The sequence below is a fragment of the Octopus sinensis genome, linkage group LG3 (genome assembly GCF_006345805.1).
Source record: "Octopus sinensis linkage group LG3, ASM634580v1, whole genome shotgun sequence".
NCBI classification, from domain to species: Eukaryota; Metazoa; Mollusca; class Cephalopoda; order Octopoda; family Octopodidae; genus Octopus; species Octopus sinensis.
The window spans coordinates 145,614,422-145,633,611 of record NC_042999.1 but is presented as its reverse complement, the minus strand read 5'-3'; the positions used below and the strand labels follow the sequence as shown (position 1 = coordinate 145,633,611).

The following is a 19,190-nucleotide window of genomic DNA, read 5'->3' as shown; positions in this document are numbered from 1 at the left end:
TTCACATTTTCACAAAGTATTAAACTAAACTGTGATTAAATGTCGTTCCTAAAATGGTTTTTCTTTAATTTCGGCTATTGCAGCATGAGCTTTACCATCCAGTCAAGAGACATTGGGTATAAATATTCATTCTCCACACATGTGGGATTCATTCCATAATTAATGTATTTAAATTTTATGAATTCAAATTCGTGAATTGATAAAATATTATCTCATTCACATTGACTAACATTTGCATTTGTCGTAAGAATATCATCGAAATAGTTTCTTCCATGGGGTTACAACATCTCATATAATTAACCCATCGAAGTTCAATCATTTTTTCAGCGTAACAAAATAATCGTGAGTTTCCTATTTTTCTGAATTTCTAAGATATTCAGAAAATTCAATATTCCAAATAATTAAAATTGGTGGATATTTATAGACAGTCAATAGAATGCCAAAGATATGTTCATAACATCCTACACAGGTCGTGAATAGTCTCTCTTACCTGTTAAGGCTGTGCACATAATTTAATGTTATCTTATGTTAGCTTTCAAGCTGTAGATTCAGATGTTCGGATTCAACTAGCGCAAATCTAGGATATTTAACTGCCCATAGGTTTCATACGTAGGAGACAGACCAATATTCTGTTTTATATTATAACGTGTGATATATGTAAATATAGTTTAACTTCTCAGATATACGATGTATAGATCTTTGTTAAGTAGCAGTTGCATGATTGAAATATTATCATCTACTCTAACTAAAGGTATATGTATTCCACAAAACTGACCATTTCCAGATCCACTACATAAAGACCAAATCTTAAAGTTTTATCCCCTGTCACTACTTAATAATGAATTTAATCTATAGCTCAACTCAGCCGAAGATAATAGATAATTACACAACAGTCATACTTTTCGAAACAATCAACATGTAAGTAAATTAAAATTAAAGGCAGCTCCATTGACGGAGTAGATTCAAGGACAATGAGAAATGCTTACGACTTAAATAACTTTAAATAAATTTTGGCATTTTGTCAATTGGAATAATTTTTCAGTAGCTATTTTCTTCCAAGTATAAAATATTGTTGAATCTACGAATTAGATCCTGAAACAAATCTTCGAAAATTTGTATATAAAAAAAAATTCAATACTTACTGTCTCTACTTGAAAACGACTCTCTTTTATCTGAAATAGAAAAGAAATCACATTAGTTTATAGAACTGTTGCAAAAGAAATCAATAATATTTACCTATTTTCCAAGTTATACACACATAAGAATAATAATATATGGACCGAAGAGAAATATGCTACATTAGTTCAGACAGTGGAATAAATTCTTCCTCATGGCAAGAATTTATTCCACTGTTTGAACTTTTTGCATTAATATTTTCCAATAAAGGCAAACCGCGAGCAGTTTTCTTATATTTTACTATTCCATTACGATAATAATGTTTATGTATTATCAATTTATTACTCGTTTAGTGTTGCACAGCATCAATATAATCTCAAGAGGTTGAATACTGAGTTTAGTTCAAACTTTAACCATTTGAAGATTCTTTGTTAGTGTCATAAGTTCAAGTTCTCAGTAACATATACGAAAAGAGTAGACAGCCTCGAGAGCGGATATCAGGTAATTAACCGACGGGTCAGTAGTAGCTTGTATCTTGTCACTAACATTGTGTTGTGTCTGTAGTCAAGGAAAATAATCATATAGACTAGATACATAGACAAACGTGATATCTAAATCTTTCGATGCCGATGTATTATATCAAGGTAATGCTGTTCTGCGTAGATAGTCTTTTCTACCCTAGGCACAAGGCCCGAAATTTTTGAGAAGAATACCAGTCGATCAGACCGACCTCAGTACGCAACTGGTACTTAATTTATCGACCCCGAAAGGATGAAAACAAAGTCGACCTCGGCGGAATTTGAACACAGAACGTAAAGACAAAGAAATAACTTTTCTTCTCCCACTCTCCATGTCTCTCTATATATACATAATTTACCGCATTCGGCCCCGGCAAGTTAGAAGCACGTTGACTTGTGAACGAAAAAGTACGCTTTTTTCTTTCTCTCTAACTATTTTTAAAAATATTTGAGTACCTTGAATTACGAACTGCTGTGGATGAATAAACATAACTATATTTTAATGTTCACATATTATTTTCATAAATATGGGAGTACACTACTGAAGAATGTAGTATGTAGCAAGTTTAAATTAAATTAATTCTTAAAAGGAATTTATTTAATTACGGAGATGTACTCGCATAGCAAGTAATTTGATCTGAGATCGTGTGCTGAAACGAAAACAATTGCAGCGTGGAAGGTGTTTATAAGCCATTTAAGAAACACACAAAAGCCGTTCGATTCACTCCAACATTTAAGTTTAATTTGTCAAAATATTTTCGTCGCTAAAATCCGCGACCTGTTCACTGACAAAGTCCGTGCTGCATCTAAGAAAGTAACAGTTAGTTCGTCATATATATGTACGTATGTATGTTGTATGTATGCATACATTGTGTATGTATGTACGTATGCATGTACGCACATACGCCTGTGTATGCATGTATGTATGTATGTATGTATGTATGTATGTATGTATGTATGTATGTATGTATGTATATATGTATGTGTGTGTATAAGCACGCACATACACTCTATAAAACATAAAGTTATAAACCTGTAGCGATGGATGGATGTAGAGTGACCACTCATCACAACGCTATCAAATTTCAACTCCCTATGGGCGAGGCTAGAAAGTGAATTTTTGACGCTTGCTCACAAGAACTATACCCTAAAGTCTATTATCAGATTTTTATCTCTATATCACAGAACTAATGTTTTACTATTGTTCGTATGTATGTATGTATGTGCGTATGTATGTATGTATGTATGTATGTATGTATGTATGTATGTATGTATGTATGTATGTATGTACATACGTACGCATGTGCGTATGTATGTATACGCGCTCGTATGCATGTGCCCATGTATGTGTGTGCGTACATGTACGTGCGTATGTACGTGTGTATGCCCATACGTAGGTATGTATGTATGTATGTTTGTATTCATGTGCTACGTATGTATGTGAGTGTCTAGGAGAATGGGTAGATGTGTCCGTGAGAGTGTGTACATGTGTATGTGTATGTGAACGTTTGTCCGCGTACTGGCATGTGTCCGTTCAAGTTGTGTACATGACTGTTACTTTGCTGAAGGTTGTATACATATTTACATATATGTTTGTATAGACGCACATACATATATATATATGTGTGTGGGTGTGTGTTTGTTCCTCTCATCATCGTCTAACCGTGAATGGATACAACGCCTAGGTGCAACTGTTCGTATCAAACAACGTCTGCTCATACCGTTGTATATAACTGCACATACGCATTGCAACCTGTATGTAAGGACTACAGGTGAAAGGGAGAGAGAGAGAGGGGTGGTTATAGAATAGTCCTTCTGAATGGGTTCTGGATGTTATTCCATTCGGACTTTCGGTTGAGAGTAGGTTTGTATTCTTGTATACAAACAGCTTCTGTGACCTGTCTCAACATTGCATCGGTGGGATGTGTTGATAGGATGTTCAACTTAAGCTCCCCTAAGGATCCCTTGTGGCAGTCTACAGCATGTTGGTAGAAGATGGAGTTTGGCTTCCTTTCAATGTAGTTGTCCAGGTGTTCTTTGAACCTATCATTGATGCTTCTAGAGGTCTCACCTATGTATGACTCCGGGTTAGCCGCGCAAGCTCCCTCCTGGCACTTAATCTGGTATACAGTGCCTTGGTTTTACAATTTACGTGTGGATTTGTCGAACACACAGCACAATTACTCTGACAGGTGATTCTATCAAATGGATATGATCTGCATAATGCCGATTTGATAGTCCTACCTGTCTTTTCTACAACTTTAACTTTTAGGCCGTAGTGCGCAGGACTTTCTTGAATGCCTTACTTAGCTCGTTCTTAGGTGTGGCGTCAACGAACATCACTCCGTGAAATCTCCTGTTATCGTACCAAGTAACGTTTCTCATCTTTTTGTTGGTGTCCCTCTCTAACCTATTCCAGAACTTGTTGCGGTACAGGGGGCATATACCGTTTTCGTCGTTCCCTAGAATGCGTTCGAATCTAGCTTTCGCTCCTTTGTACACCCTGACTCTATCGTCTTGTGTGTATCCGGAGCGTTGCATTCGGAATATGTAGTGCTGGATGTGTTGTTGTCGTTCTTGTGGTTGGCATAGTGGTGATACATTCCTCATTACTCTAACTAAGTCTGCCACTAGGATGTTGAGTTTGGCAGTATCCGACATAGCTGAGTCACTACGGATTACTAGTGGATTAGCCATCGGTTTCTGATAGTGTGAGTGGAGTATACATGGTTTAATGGTACCATTAACCATAGCGTCTTCCATCCATAGCTCAGTATCTAGGACGGGTAATCGTTTACTGGGGTGTTTAGAGGGGTAGTCTATGGTAAGTTTTATACTGCTGTGGATAGAGTCAGCTATGTGTTGTATAGATGTCATCACCTGTTCTTCACTTGGTAGAGGGCCCATAACTGTGTCTGTATTACATTTCACAACAAGGTTAATGTCATCGACGTAACGAGAGTACATAGCCAAGTGGATGTTACGGTTTGCTAGGCACTGTTTAAAACGCTTGTCCCACCATACCATGAAGAGGTTAGCAACGTCACCGGCGATCCCCACTCCAATAGCACCGCCTTTCGTTTGCTTATACAGTTTGTTGTCAAATTTAAAAATATGTGTTTTTAGCGTAAATCTCAGGCTGACACCGATAGCATGTGCGATGGTGGTTCTAATATCGTGTGCACTTGAGGTGGGTAGTCCGGCTTTGTCCATCCCTGCCAACGCTCACAGTGAGTCTTCCTGTAAGCCGAGGTAATGGTAGGTGGTCTACCGCGTTTGTTACGGGTGGGACAAGCATATAGAAGGTTATTGCGCGACAGGTATTCATTGGTACACGTCAGGGCCAGGAAGAGCCCTAGTTCATATACATCCACATTCTTAAATATCATACCACTCTCACTAACTATTTCTATACATTTATCGACAGCAAAGTCTATATCGATGGAGGGGTATAGTGATACCACATCCATGCTACCCACGATGTGGTTCTTGAGGTCACACGTGTTGTTGCATTCGCGGATCCTGCTAAGGAGGTCCTCAGTACTGTCACATACATCCGCAAATAGTTCTATTAACGGTCGTAGGAATTGTGAGAGAAAGTATGATATTTTGTGGTTGTTTGCATTGTTGGCACCACAAACGGGTCAGGTGGGTGGCCCAAGTATAAGGTCCGTGTGGCTCTTGTGATCTTTGCGAAGGCCATATAGGGGTGGGATTTCGTTGTTGGTGGTTAAGAAGTTGTTAGCTGTGCGCTTCTCCGACTGGAGAATTATACTCCACATCCCCATGTGAGCGTGCATTAAACATGAAACTAGTTCAGTATTAACAACAGTAATTTTAAAATAAACTTTATTCATCTGGCCCACTTTTACAGTTATTTCGTAATCAAGGCAAATGTTTTATTTAAACATCGATTCTTCAACACGCATAGAAGCTAAGTTTTTTAACTGCTCTCCTCTCTCTCTCTCTCTTTTTGTTTTTATATATATATATATATATATATATATATAAGCGTGGCTTAGTGGTTAGAGGCATTCGGCTCATGATCGTTAGGTCGTGAGTTCAATTCCCAGCAGCGCGTTGTGTCCTTGAGCAAGACACTTTATTTCACGTTGCTCTAGTCCACTCAGTTGGCAAAAATGAGTAGTACCTGTATTTCAAAGTGCCAGCCTTGTCACACATTGTGTAACGCTGAATCTCCCCGAGAACTACGTTAAGGGTATACGTGTTTGTGGAGTGCTCAGCCATTTACATGTTAAATTCACGAGCAATCTGTTCCATTGATCGTATCAGCTGGGACCCTCGTCGTCGCAACCGACAGAGTGCTCCTATACACACACATATATATATATATATATATATATATTATATATATATATATATATATATATCAGAAAAATAGAGAATGTAGATACAATTGATGAATAACAATTGATTTACATCAGTTATCATTTAATTACAAAAAGACAGAATCTATTTCAGTTACCATGATTCTCAGTTCTAAACGCCACAAAAATAGTAATGATAGTTATCATTGTAGGCAGTTAGTTAACTCAAATTGAATCATGAAACTTCATCAGAGCGGAAAAGTAAATAACATTTAAGTAAAAAGAAAAAGGAGAAAATGAGAACGGTGATAATCAATTGGTGCTACATGCTAACCCATTGTGAAACATTCGACCGACTGGAATTTAGAAATAGTATAAGGGATAGTTATAGTATTAAGTGGTACGTTCCTATATATGTGGTGGGGTGCATGGGTTAGATATACAAAAATGAGCATTTTAGTTAAGTCAAAAAAATAAAGTGAAAAAGTAAGAAATATAATTAGAAATACCGGTAGTTATAGAACTATATAATAACAGTCGACTATAATTTACTATAATTGATTTCGTATGCATTTTACTAATTATTATAAGTAGGCAGTATACCTGAAACAATACCGGTCAGGAGTAGGACTGGAGCGGACTGCAAGAGGATACAATTGGTCAGTTAACTGACAAACAGCTGGCCATTAAGAAACCGTTAAATGCTGTAGTAAAAAGGTAAGCAATGTATAGATGCTAGAAGGGATCATACGTCACTTATGTTAGTGACTTTTAGAAGGATATATATATATATATATAATATATATATATATATATATATATATTATATATATAACAAAAGGGACTAAAGCCATCTGAATATGGCTAGGGACAGGGCAGGGTGGTGGGGGTGTTACTGTTGCATTTAGCCCCAGGCGAACATCGACGTCGCCAGATAGGCTTGACACCATCACGGTGTCCTTTAACCTGCAAAGGGAGATAATTCCCCGATGAAGCGGAAACCACACACGGACCATGGTTTCAAAGTGTATTGCCTATCATCAACGTGTGGTAGGCCCCCGCTTCCTCGACGAAATCTCACTCTGCAGGATATTCACTCTGCAGTGTATTGCCTATCATCAACGTGTGTGGTTTCCGCTTCATCGGGGAATTATCTCCCTTTGCAGGTTAAAGGACACCGTAATGGTGTCAAGCCTATCTGGCGACGTCGATGTTCGCCTGGGGCTAAATGCAACAGTAACACCCCCACCACCCTGCCCTGTCCCTAGCCATATTCAGATGGCTTTAGTCCCTTATGTTATGGAGCAGTTACTGTCTATATCTCATTTAGAGAATTATTATTGCTGTCGAACAGATTTTCGAAATCAGCAAATGTATTTTGCTTGAAAATCTATTTATGAATATCCTGCAGAGTGAGATTTCGTCGAGGAAGCGGGGGCCTACCACACGTTGATGATAGGCAATACACCTTGAAACCATGGTCCGTGTGTGGTTTCCGCTTCATCGGGGAATTATCTCCCTTTGCAGGTTAAAGGACACCGTGATGGTGTCAAGCCTATCTGGCGACGTCGATGTTCGCCTGGGGCTAAATGCAACAGTAACACCCCCACCACCCTGCCCTGTCCCTAGCCATATTCAGATGGCTTTAGTCCCTTATGTTATGGAGCAGTTACTGTCTATATCTCATTTAGAGAATTGTTATTGCTATATATATATATATATATATATATATATATATGTTCAGTCAGAACAAGTGTATTGTAAGTAGTAATTATAAAAGGTTAACAACACATTGAGACTAGATAGTTTACACATATTTAAATATATTTAACATCTATATTTCGTTAAAGCTTCAAGTGAATGAAATAAATATTTCGTAAGTTATGAGGAAATGAAAAAATAATCTTCCAAATTGCAGCGGCCAAAAATATGGAAGAGGCAGTGTAATGGTATGGGGAGTGAGCTCTGCTGCTGATCCTGGTCCATTTATTCGCCTTCAAGGGACTGTCAACACTGAAATCTACAAGTAGATTCCTAGACAGCATGCCCTTCCGCTTTTCCGATCCTCGTCAGTTCAACCTCCTATCTTTATGCAGGACAACGCTGCCTGTCACACTGCGAAGAGAGTCATAGATTTTTTGAGTGATAAAGGGATTGATCTCATGGAGTGGCTACAACAAAGTCCCGATCTCAACCCTATAGAAAACGCTGGAAGGTTAGTGGAGATGGGTCGAATGGAACGATATTACTCCATCATTTTGCAAGAAAGGAATTCAGTCATGTGGTAACAGATATCAGGAGGTTGTTGATAGTAAAGGGATGTTCACAAAATATTAATAGTAAGGGTTTCTTTTTTGTTTTTGTTCCATTTTCATTGTTTTTCTAAGTGACCCTTGAAATTTGGCTGTTACAGTTTGGAAGATTGTTTGTTTATTTCCTCATAACTTATGGAATATTTATTTTATTTACATGAAATTTTCACCAAAGGTAGATATTAAATATATCTAAATATGTGTAAAATATCTAGCCTCAACGTTTTGTTAATCTTACACTTGTTCTCACTGACCCTTATATTATGACCGCTACTGTATATACATATATAATTTTACATATATATATATGTATGTATGTATGTATGTATGTATGTGTGTAGTGATTTAAGGAGGATAAAATTAAGTATGACATAACCTGATCCATAGTAAGACACGCAAAACTATATAATATCATTTCCAGAAGATGCCGACTCTGCTCCGAGGATTTCCTATTTATTCTGTGGACTAATGAGATCATTAATAGAATTTCTGAAAGACTCTCAAGCAGCTTACATGCATATAAATGTCATTTCGCACAATGCAGTAAGAATGAATTTGAGTAATTGTTGACATAATTTGCCTTAAGGGATGGATGAATTAAGTTTAGCTTTAACCTCTCCATTCTTATAAACACCAAGTGGCTATTTAACTCGCTAAGTTAACGTATGTGCGCCAACTCACACGTGTGCGTATGATTACATCTTCGTGGATGCTTGTATGAGTGAGTGTACATGCGTCATACAAGCTACGCGAAAGCGTTTATACATCCATATCCGTTAACGGTTATATTTAATGCTTTTTCGCTGTATTGCATGTTCGTTTCCATTTTGCATCTATTATTTTATTATTGATCTTCTACATAATTATAACTATATCCTTTAATTTGCTGCTTTTCTTTACACGAAATGAGAAAATACATTGCAAAACTGTTATCTTAACGAGTTACATGTATCTATCACCTGAAGAGACACATCTGCACCGTTAGATGCCCTTGAACCAGTTGGTAAGCATCCAACCTCTGAGGAATCGATGCTAGATGTAGAGAAACAATTGTAGTGATTAATATAAAATTCCGTATCTTCCATCTTCTGTCTCTCATTTACCATATATATATATATATATATATATGTGTGTGTGTGTGTGTGTGTGTGTGTGTGTGTGTGTGTGTGTGTGTGTGTGTGTGTGTGTGTGGTAAATGAGAGACAGAAGATGGAAGATATATATATTTATACATACATATATATATGTGTGTGTGTTAATATATCAGATAAAGGGGATTAAATAACTTGAATAGGATTCTCAATAAGGACTCCTGGGAATACCGGCTTATAGATTATACATGCATATATGGTCTACCTTAAAGAAGTGTATTATGTATACAAACTGAAATTCCAGTCGAAAAGTATTGGTCGCAGAATGTGAATATAATTAGTGAGAATAAATGGAATTTATTGTATTGCATTTCATCTTTTAATTACGTTTCTTTCAATACCACATAAAATGTACATTTCCTAAATATGTACATTAAGTAGGATATGAACATAAAAGGATTCACAATATGATAATATATTATCATGAATATAAACTATGTGCATTTCTTAAAACAGAGTCTCAAAAGCAATACAATTTACGCTTCGAATATCATTATATCCATAATTTTTAATAGAAATAGCTAAGTAGATTCATATATACACACAGAGAAAGGTGGATGGAGAGAGAGAGAGAGAGAGAGAGAGAGAGAGAGAGTGGGGGAGATGGAACAAGACAAGGTCGATAACATGCACACACTCATGTATATACATATATGTGTGTGTGTGTGTGTAAACAAACACAGACACACACATATATATATATATATATGTATATATATATATATATATATTATATATATATATATATATATATATTATATATATACACATACACATGCATATACATACATACATATGTACTATGTATTGTGAGACATAAACACAGCACATACACCCATACTTTCCATTAATTCTAAATATTCACTTCCCTTCTTCATTTTGTTGTATATATATAAACTGTACTGGGAGAAGAAGAAGAAACGAAACGAAACGGAACGAATCGACGCGAAGGCGCTCAGTCATACAATAGTGTAATAAATAAAATACATGCATACATACATACATATATGTACGTACCTACATCTACATGTATATATACATGCATATATAAATATATATACGTGAGTACAGGACACCACAAATAGACGCAGAACTCAACGAGAACGAAAACGTAAAAATAAGCATGGAACGAACCTTTTTTTACAAAGAAAAAACAGAGTACTAGACAAACTACACAAGGAAAAATCCCCTTCATCAGCTGTCCCTAGTTCAATATATATATATGTATGTATATATATCCTCGTTCTGTATATGTGTTTCTGTTCTTCCTGTCTATATTTTATATATGAATACAGTTTTCCTATTGTTTCTGTCTTTTAATTTTTCTCAAAATTACGGATGAAGTACAACTCAATTGTATATACAGATACACAAACATATACATATACATACATACACTCATGCATACACACATACATATACACACACATGCGTACATACATATACATATAAGTATTTGACAACTCGTTTGATTCGCATACGATGCGTGAGCAAAATGGTGAATTTTAATAAAATCTTTTGGCAATTTTTTCCCCACGGAACACAGGAATATTTAAACGAAGTTTTAGACAACCCCTTATCTTTGTTATTTATTGGCAAAGCCATATTTTATTCTGACTTGCTGCTCATTCGCATTGCCGTTATGGTTTATTAAAACACACCAATTTGCTTATATATATATATATATATACTAGTAGAGATACGCGGCGTTGCCCGGTTACATTCAATTGAAGAATTAGACTTTTCTGTTATATTTTCTGTAATGAACTGGAATATCTATTTTTCGAAATTCATCAAAATTGCAGATGGCTCCTTCACAGACAGTTGAACTAAGATCAGTGAGATAACTGAATGACCAGTTCAAAAGTGTCTTTAACACCCCGTTGGAACACAGACAAGTGAACGAGCCAGTGGACTTCTTTGCCGCCTCACCTATAACCAGCGAGGCAGTTACAATAGATTACATTGACATTAGCGAAGAAGATGCACTACTAGCCATAGATGTAGTGGGTACAAACTCAACTGCTGGTTCTGATGGTTTCCCAGCAATCCTCCTCAAATCGTGTAAACATGTCCTGGCAAAACCCCTCAAGATTCTCTTCCAGAGCTTTCTTACAAATGGCAGACTGCCAAGCAAGCTGAGGGAGGGAATGATATGCCCAATACATAAAGGGAGAAGTTGAGCAGATGCCAAAAACTATAGGCCTATCTCTCCGATTTCACACATCAGCAAAGTTATGGAACGGATAGTCAGAGGGAAACTAATCGCATTCCTTGAAAAGAATAACTTGCTAAGTGATATCCAACATGGTTTTCGACCAGGTAGGAGCTGCTTGACCCAGCTCTTACAACATTATGACTGGGTGTTGAGGCGGTTATTCAAGAAATCAAATGTGGATGTAATATACATTGATTTTACAAAAGCTTTTGACAAGGAGGATCATGGTATGATATGCCACAAACTGCGTGACCTCGGCATAGCTGGAAAACTTGGAGTGTGGTTACATGACTTCCTAAAAGATAGGAGTCAGGCAGTAGTGGCTAATGGAGCCACCTCTATGAACACAGAAATAATGAGCGGTGTTCCACAGAGCACTGTCTTGGGACCACTGCTTTTTATAGTGGCCCTCTCAAATATGCCCTCAAATGCCCGGATAGCCACTCTGGCAAGCTATGCAGATGATACGAAAGTCTCACAGAATATACAGAACCCCAGCGATGTTGCACACCTGCAGCATGAGTTGGACTCAATTTACAGATGGGCTGAGGATAATAATATGCAGTTTAATGCTGAAAAATTCCAGGCTCCGCGCTACCAACATCCAAAACTGAATATTAAACCTACAGGGTACACTGGTCCACAGGGAATTTCAATCCCAGAGCTCAAGTCAGTGAGAGACCTGGGTATCGACATGAGTGATGATACTTCTTTCCAGGTACACATTACCAGGATGGAGACAAAGTGCAGACGACTAGCTGGATGGATCCTAAGAACATTCAGAATCAGAGATAAGGAAACCATGATGGTCCTCTGGCGGACATTCGTCCTCAGCCGCCTCGATTACTGCTCACCAGTGTGAGATTAACAGCGGACCTTGAAGCAATCCAGAGAAGATTCACAAAAAAGATCGTCTCTTTGCAACAGATCAGCTACTGGGAAAGGTTGAAACAGCTAAGACTCTACTCCCAGTAATATATATCTGGAAGATCCTGGAAGGAATTGTGCCAAATTTTGGCATTGAAAGCTACACCAATGCCAGAATGGGACGATACTGCATGGTGCCAAAGATCCCAGCAATGCCATCACGCTTCAGGACCAGTTACTGCAACAACCTGGGTTTCAATGGCCCACAGCTTTTTAATATTCTCCCAAAGAGTCTGAGGAACTTGCACAAAGTAGATGTAGGGATTTTTAAATCAAAGCTGGACCTCTTCCTGTCGAGAGTCCCAGATGAGCCTACCTCACGGCAAGAAGTGTAAATGAGAGTAGCTATAGAAAACTCCATTCTTCATCAAGTGCCACATATTAGAGGAGGCTTCTAGTAATAACAGTGTAGCGCAAAACGGCGGTGCATCAGCATGGCCGCAGCTCTGAGTTGAAACTTAAAAAAAAAATGAGGGTTATTTCCCTCTTTAGATACCCTAAAAAATTGTAATCGTGCCACATGTATCCCATACTACTGATTTTTATGCGCATATTCCAAAATTCCTGTTTTATTGAACCTGTTAAAAAGATTATGCTCCTGAAAAATGAAGGCCATGGAGCTCTAAAATGTGAGAGTTGAGGCCTGTGAGAGTTGAGGCCCCTGTTGGGGGTGGGCATCTTAATGTCAACCAGAAAATTTGAATTGTTTAGAATCTTTTTAACTTGGATCTTATATCTATTGCTTGAATATCTATGAAATAGGAAATATATGTTTACTGGGTTTGTAAAAGTGAGCAAAGCTACAGGAAACCAAAAGACGAATGATCACAATAAGCAGTCAGTTACCCTACCCTAGTCGTTAACACTCCCAATGTAGGATTCCTCACCATCCAGGTGACAGGCACAGCCGTAAGATGCATTACGAATCTATAGCAATTGGAAGGGCGTGACCCAAATGAAATCAACATTAACAACTGTGTGACGTGAGGGCTAAGGGCAAACTAAAGTGGCACCTCTGGAGCTTGCAAATAACCACTATACTGATACGTAACTGGACAGAATAACAATTGTGTGACGTGAGGGCTAAGGAGAAATGAAAACGTCACCTTTGGAGTTTGCAAATGACCACTATATTGATATGTAACTGGACAGAATAAATTTAAAATCTATAAATGTCTTTGAATAACCAGTCACTCATCTGGGAAGACCTTGAAATCAATGTTACCATCTGGGGACTATGCATGACCGAGTGATAATAAAAAGACTGAAAGGAGGTCTGCAATCAAATAACTTTACTCATCACTTTGCCGGGTCATAGTGCTAGTTTGGTATAAATTTGTTAACTTAAAAATCTGGGGTAATAAAACATACAATGACATATTAAAAAGACGAATTAAAATTCCAGAGAATAATACATAGAAGATAAATATACAAATTTACAAAAATACATAAAAGTTCATCTAAAAGTTTCGGAGATGCATCAATTAATATGAAACATATTATATATTTAAAATTGACACTCCCCTCGTCAGGATGTTTTTTACACACAACACATAGTACACGGAAACAAATGCACAATTACATACCTGCCACATGCGAAAGACGAGACATTACGTACTCCCAAAAATTCTCATAGATACTGAATGCTACTTTATAAGCATATAATTCAACCTAGCAGCTATAGTAAATAGTATGCGCACAGCTCCATCTGGACTAATTCATCTCTGCACTCAATTAGATGTTTCATCTTTTAATTTCTCCCATTCATGCAAAGCTACATATTCGAGTTCAAATCCTTGATACATTTTATACTAATTGCTATTTTTTCTTTTAATTGTTATATTACGATTTAATTACCATTTTAATAAAATAAAATATATTTAATTACTACTTACTATATTTACTATATTTAATTCAATTGTTATTATTACCTCTAACTTTAATTGCAATTTTTATTCCTAAATTTCTTATGGAACGTCGAGTGGGTCTTATGCGTACAATATAATTTTATATGATGTTTATATATTTATATATTACTATATATTTCTAAACATCGGGCTTTATGTCTGTTCTGTAGATATAAATGAATATATGAATATATGTATGTGTTTGATCTTTGTGTGGATTTTGTAGTGCTCTTGTAGTGGCTGCTCGCTTTGCCTCCCCTCGGATTAAAAAGTGTATACAGCTCATTTGAGCACTGTTATTCCAGTCTGTTATATATTTTGAGCGTTGTTGTCACTAACGATCTCAAGATATAACGTTATATTTTGTAATATATATATATATATATATATATATAAAGATATAGATATAGATATATATATAGATATACATCCATATACATACAATACAGAGATATTTTTGTTTCACTTTTAACACGTAATACTGAAATAGTGGAGAAAATATGATATTGCTGTGGGCTCGCTCTAGGCAAGAAGTTAAACATTTTTTTCCCATGACACTACATGGACCCTAAGCAAGGCGTGTGTAAAATTTGAATGAAATTGGTTGTGTAGTTCTCAAGCTTTAGGGAAACACACAGACAGACAGACACACATTGTCAGTTATATATATATATATATATATATATATATATATATATATATATATATATATATATATATAGATATATATATATATATATACCATACAACATACGAACAAGCATATACTCTTATACATAGATAACTACTCGTACGTATAGTGAGACATGCATACTCACTCATAGATACATCACATTACTTCTAAATATTCATGCATACACATACCTACACACACGCGAGCGCACGTACACATATCTTTATATACATATTAACGGCCTATAACATATCGTCTGATCATATGAGTTAATGTTGTATCCAAGAACTAATTCCTTCTCCCCACCCCATTCACACTACATATAAACTAAGAGTTTAATAATCAATATTTCTATATTAAGAATTTTGTAAGCAATGTGTCTTTTATAATGAGTTCAGTTTATATTCATTTATTTATCATTTATTGTAACTGCTCTATTTTATTAAAATGGTGGTTATTTTGGGTACGTTCATTTCGATCTTTTAATCAAATAGCATATTTTTAATAAATATAATTTACTAATTACGAAACAGTATTTCATATTCTATGCTAATTTTACATATGCATTATAAAATAAATGATTTTTTTACAAGTTTATTTAGATTTAATGTTTAAGTGTAATTATATTTCGTCTGGTTTAATTATTAACGATTTACTATTCACTCCATTTGAAACCTGAATATTAAATTATCAATAAAGATACGCATATAGGAAACTATTTACGTATTCTAACACATACAAACATTTACACACACTTATATATGTACGTATATTTGTATATATATACACACACAGATACATACATGCACACATACATACATACATACATACTTACGTATGTGCATGCAAACATACATACATACATACATACATACATACATACATACATACATACATACATACATACATACATATGGTGGTCGTTGGCTGCATCGTTCGCGGTTTAGACCATATATAATATTGCGTGATATTAGTCACAGCACTCTTAGTTCAAATCCCAGCCTAGTAAACTTTGCATTTTGAAGTCAATCAACATTTTACCGGTACATATACAAATATATCACAATAATAGTGAAAATACTGTTTACTTATCTTTATAGAGCTATTAGCGAATGTAATAAATAGTTTAAGACTATGTGTGTGTATGTGTGTGTATGTCTCTGTGTGTGTGTGCGCGTTTGTGTGTGTCTGTGTATGTGTGTGTGTATAAGAAAACTGAAAAAGCACCCCGAGGGTTGCCGCATTCTGTCGAATGAAAGCATAGAGGAGCCAAAATAATGTGAAAGCACTTCTCAATGGAATTAATAAAAATATTCAGTTCATCGTACAAAATAGTCATAAGCAACATTCCATTTTTAGATATCTTTATAAAGAAAACAAGCAAAACAGGCGAACATTTACTATAAACTTATGGACTCCAAACTTAAACTTCCATTCAGTTCATGCTCTCCGAGACACACCAGAATGAGTATATCTTAATACCTAGCCAAAAGGATTTGTATAATAGTATCTGATACAAACAAACTTGATGCAAGACTCCACGATCTGAAGGATACACTCCGTGATAAGAATTACCTACTATATTTAATCGGAAATAGAATTCAACGAGCCCAGAAATTCAGCGTAGATGAATTTAGAAAACCAATTCAAAGAAATGACTCGAAAATAAAGTTCTTACTCCACCTCTCCACCTACAATCCCAAAACAGTGAGGCCTACAGTATTGTATTCTATAAGTTACCATTTCTAAAAAACGATTCCAAGAGGAGGCAATCCTCCAAACACACACCTTCATACAGAGTAAAATATAACCGAAATCAATTAAGAAAATACCAAGACATGCCAAACTTCACATTAGAATAACAACAAAACCAACAGTTAAAAATGTAGCAGATCCAGTTGTGACTTGGTTTAATCTGATAGAAGGATCAGAGACCCGTTCCAAACAAGGACAGCCCTTTAAAGTAAATAAATTTTATCTCTGCAAAAATCCAGTCTATAAAATAACATGCTCAAGAGCATTACATTGGACAAGCAAGAGTCGCTTTACGTCAACGAATGACCCTGCATAGGTCGCAAATTAAAATACGGAGATACAGAAAAACAGATCTCAGTGAATATATTGTCATATATGCAGGTAATAAGCAATCAAATTCTACGAATTCTCTTCTCTGTAACTTTCATGATTATACAACTCAATGCCAACGCATCAGCAATGCAGTGCCCTTCATTATCAAATATCAACCACGACTAAATTCTTGTAGCATTAGAATTGAGAAAACAACCACTACTATCAATACTGTAGCCCTTACTGGGACCACCATCACGACTACTACTAGGTTATAGATGGAAAACTATAAGCCAATACCACTCCCTCTCTCTCTCTCTCTCTCTCTCTCTCTCTCTCTCTCTCTCTCTCATCCGCTCAGTCGAAGTCGACTCTGGATCACTCGTTGGATCAGTGTCCTCCAGTCAGTTCTATCCTGAGCCGCTTCCTTCAGACTGGCCATGTCCATTCCGGTATCACTCCTGAGCCAATACAACTACTGCTAGCTAAATTTAAGACTTCTATAAGCCCAAAGGAACCCTAAATATTATTGCTACTGTCTCTCCTCCAACCACCAAAGGCTTCACGTGCTACTACCTTCAGTGAGACAACAATCACCACCAACGGCTACCACTGTATTCCTTCTCCCAAACAACCAGCATGCCTACCTAATACCACTTTTATTAACTGACAATTGTTACCAACTAGCAACAATCAGAAAGTAACAGCAACATGTGGTGACAAGAAAAAGTGTGTGAACTTCCAGAAATGATGTTATGATAGCTTACTTTAATTCATTTCAAAAATTCCTTTCCAATTTATTCCAGCATGTAGAGGTCGTCTTAGGTAATCGAAACCGGTACCTCCTTCGTTAACGATATAAGCATTTTCTTATTGTTCTCGTTATTTTTCAATATATATATATATATATAAATGTGTATATGCGTGCGAGAGAGAGAGAGAGAGAGAGAGAGGGAGAGGCATACATACACACACACACATACACGCATACACACTAACTTCGGACTGAATGTACGTTATTGGTTGTCATGTGTACACAGAAATAAGAAAAACGTTTTCGACAGTAGTAATACAATGACGTTCGTAAATGTTTTGGGTTGTTTTCATTAACACTCAATCGCCGAGACTAGAGTTGTGCATAAATAGTCGAAACAATAAGAACACAAGGACATTCAATTTGCCATGCAAATCTTTTTGCAGGAAATCAAAACTGAAAATAAACAATAAAAAATAACTCAGGGACATGAACTGCTAAAGTAATTACTTGGTTTCTTATTTTGCAATTCAAATGACATTTTTGTGTATGTTTGCGCAGAGGTTTTTAGCAAAACTGATCAATAAAAGGGGGGAAAAGCAAATGCAAAACATTATTCATAAAAATATAGATACAGGTAATAGTGACTTTACTGTGTGGGTATGTGTATATATATATATATATATCAGAATTTTTTGCGTAATACGATAAAAAACCAAGGCTGTGTAGATATTAGAGCATTTATATATATATATATATTGACAACTTCAAAAATAAGGATAACTCCGAAGTAGCAATAGCATTACCTTTGATTCTATAATTATATAGTGTCTTTAAAGACCAACACATGTTTCAATTGCACCGATTAGTAATTATTGCAATTGCAAGTCTGCTATAAAACGGTTCAGTCTCTTCAGTCTTACCTTGACATCGCTTGATATGGCCGTCTAATGATTTTCTTTTATAAACTCTACCTTGTATAATTATCCGTTTAGTCAGACGCGAGCAATCTCTATTTTCAGTTCATCATTTCAAAACAATTCTTTTACTCTTTTATTCTTATGCTTGTTTCAGTCATTTAACTGCGGGCATGCTGGAGCACCGCCTTTAGTCGTGCAATCGACCCCAGGACTTATTCTTTGTAAGCCTAGTGCTTAATCTATCGACTCTTTTTGCCGAACCGCTAAATTACAGCGACGCAAACACACCAGCATTGGTT

General features: G+C 36.2%; 1 protein-coding gene and 1 long non-coding RNA gene across 3 annotated transcripts in view; both read right to left on the bottom strand.

Annotated features, from left to right (window-relative positions):
• The window catches only part of LOC115209853 (leukocyte tyrosine kinase receptor-like), a 370,370-nt gene that overhangs the window by 274,109 nt on the left and 77,071 nt on the right, over nt 1-19,190 (bottom strand). For both annotated transcript variants that reach the window (XM_036501462.1, XM_036501463.1), the window contains exon 3: nt 1,143-1,172. In XM_036501462.1, coding sequence (XP_036357355.1) covers nt 1,143-1,172 — 30 coding nt within the window. The remainder of the gene's footprint in view (nt 1-1,142; nt 1,173-19,190) is intronic.
• LOC118762624 lies at nt 5,529-17,552 on the bottom strand. Its single transcript, XR_004998382.1, has 2 exons — nt 17,518-17,552; nt 5,529-5,589 (listed from the first exon to the last, which is right to left on the bottom strand). It is a non-coding gene; the product is annotated as an uncharacterized LOC118762624 (long non-coding RNA).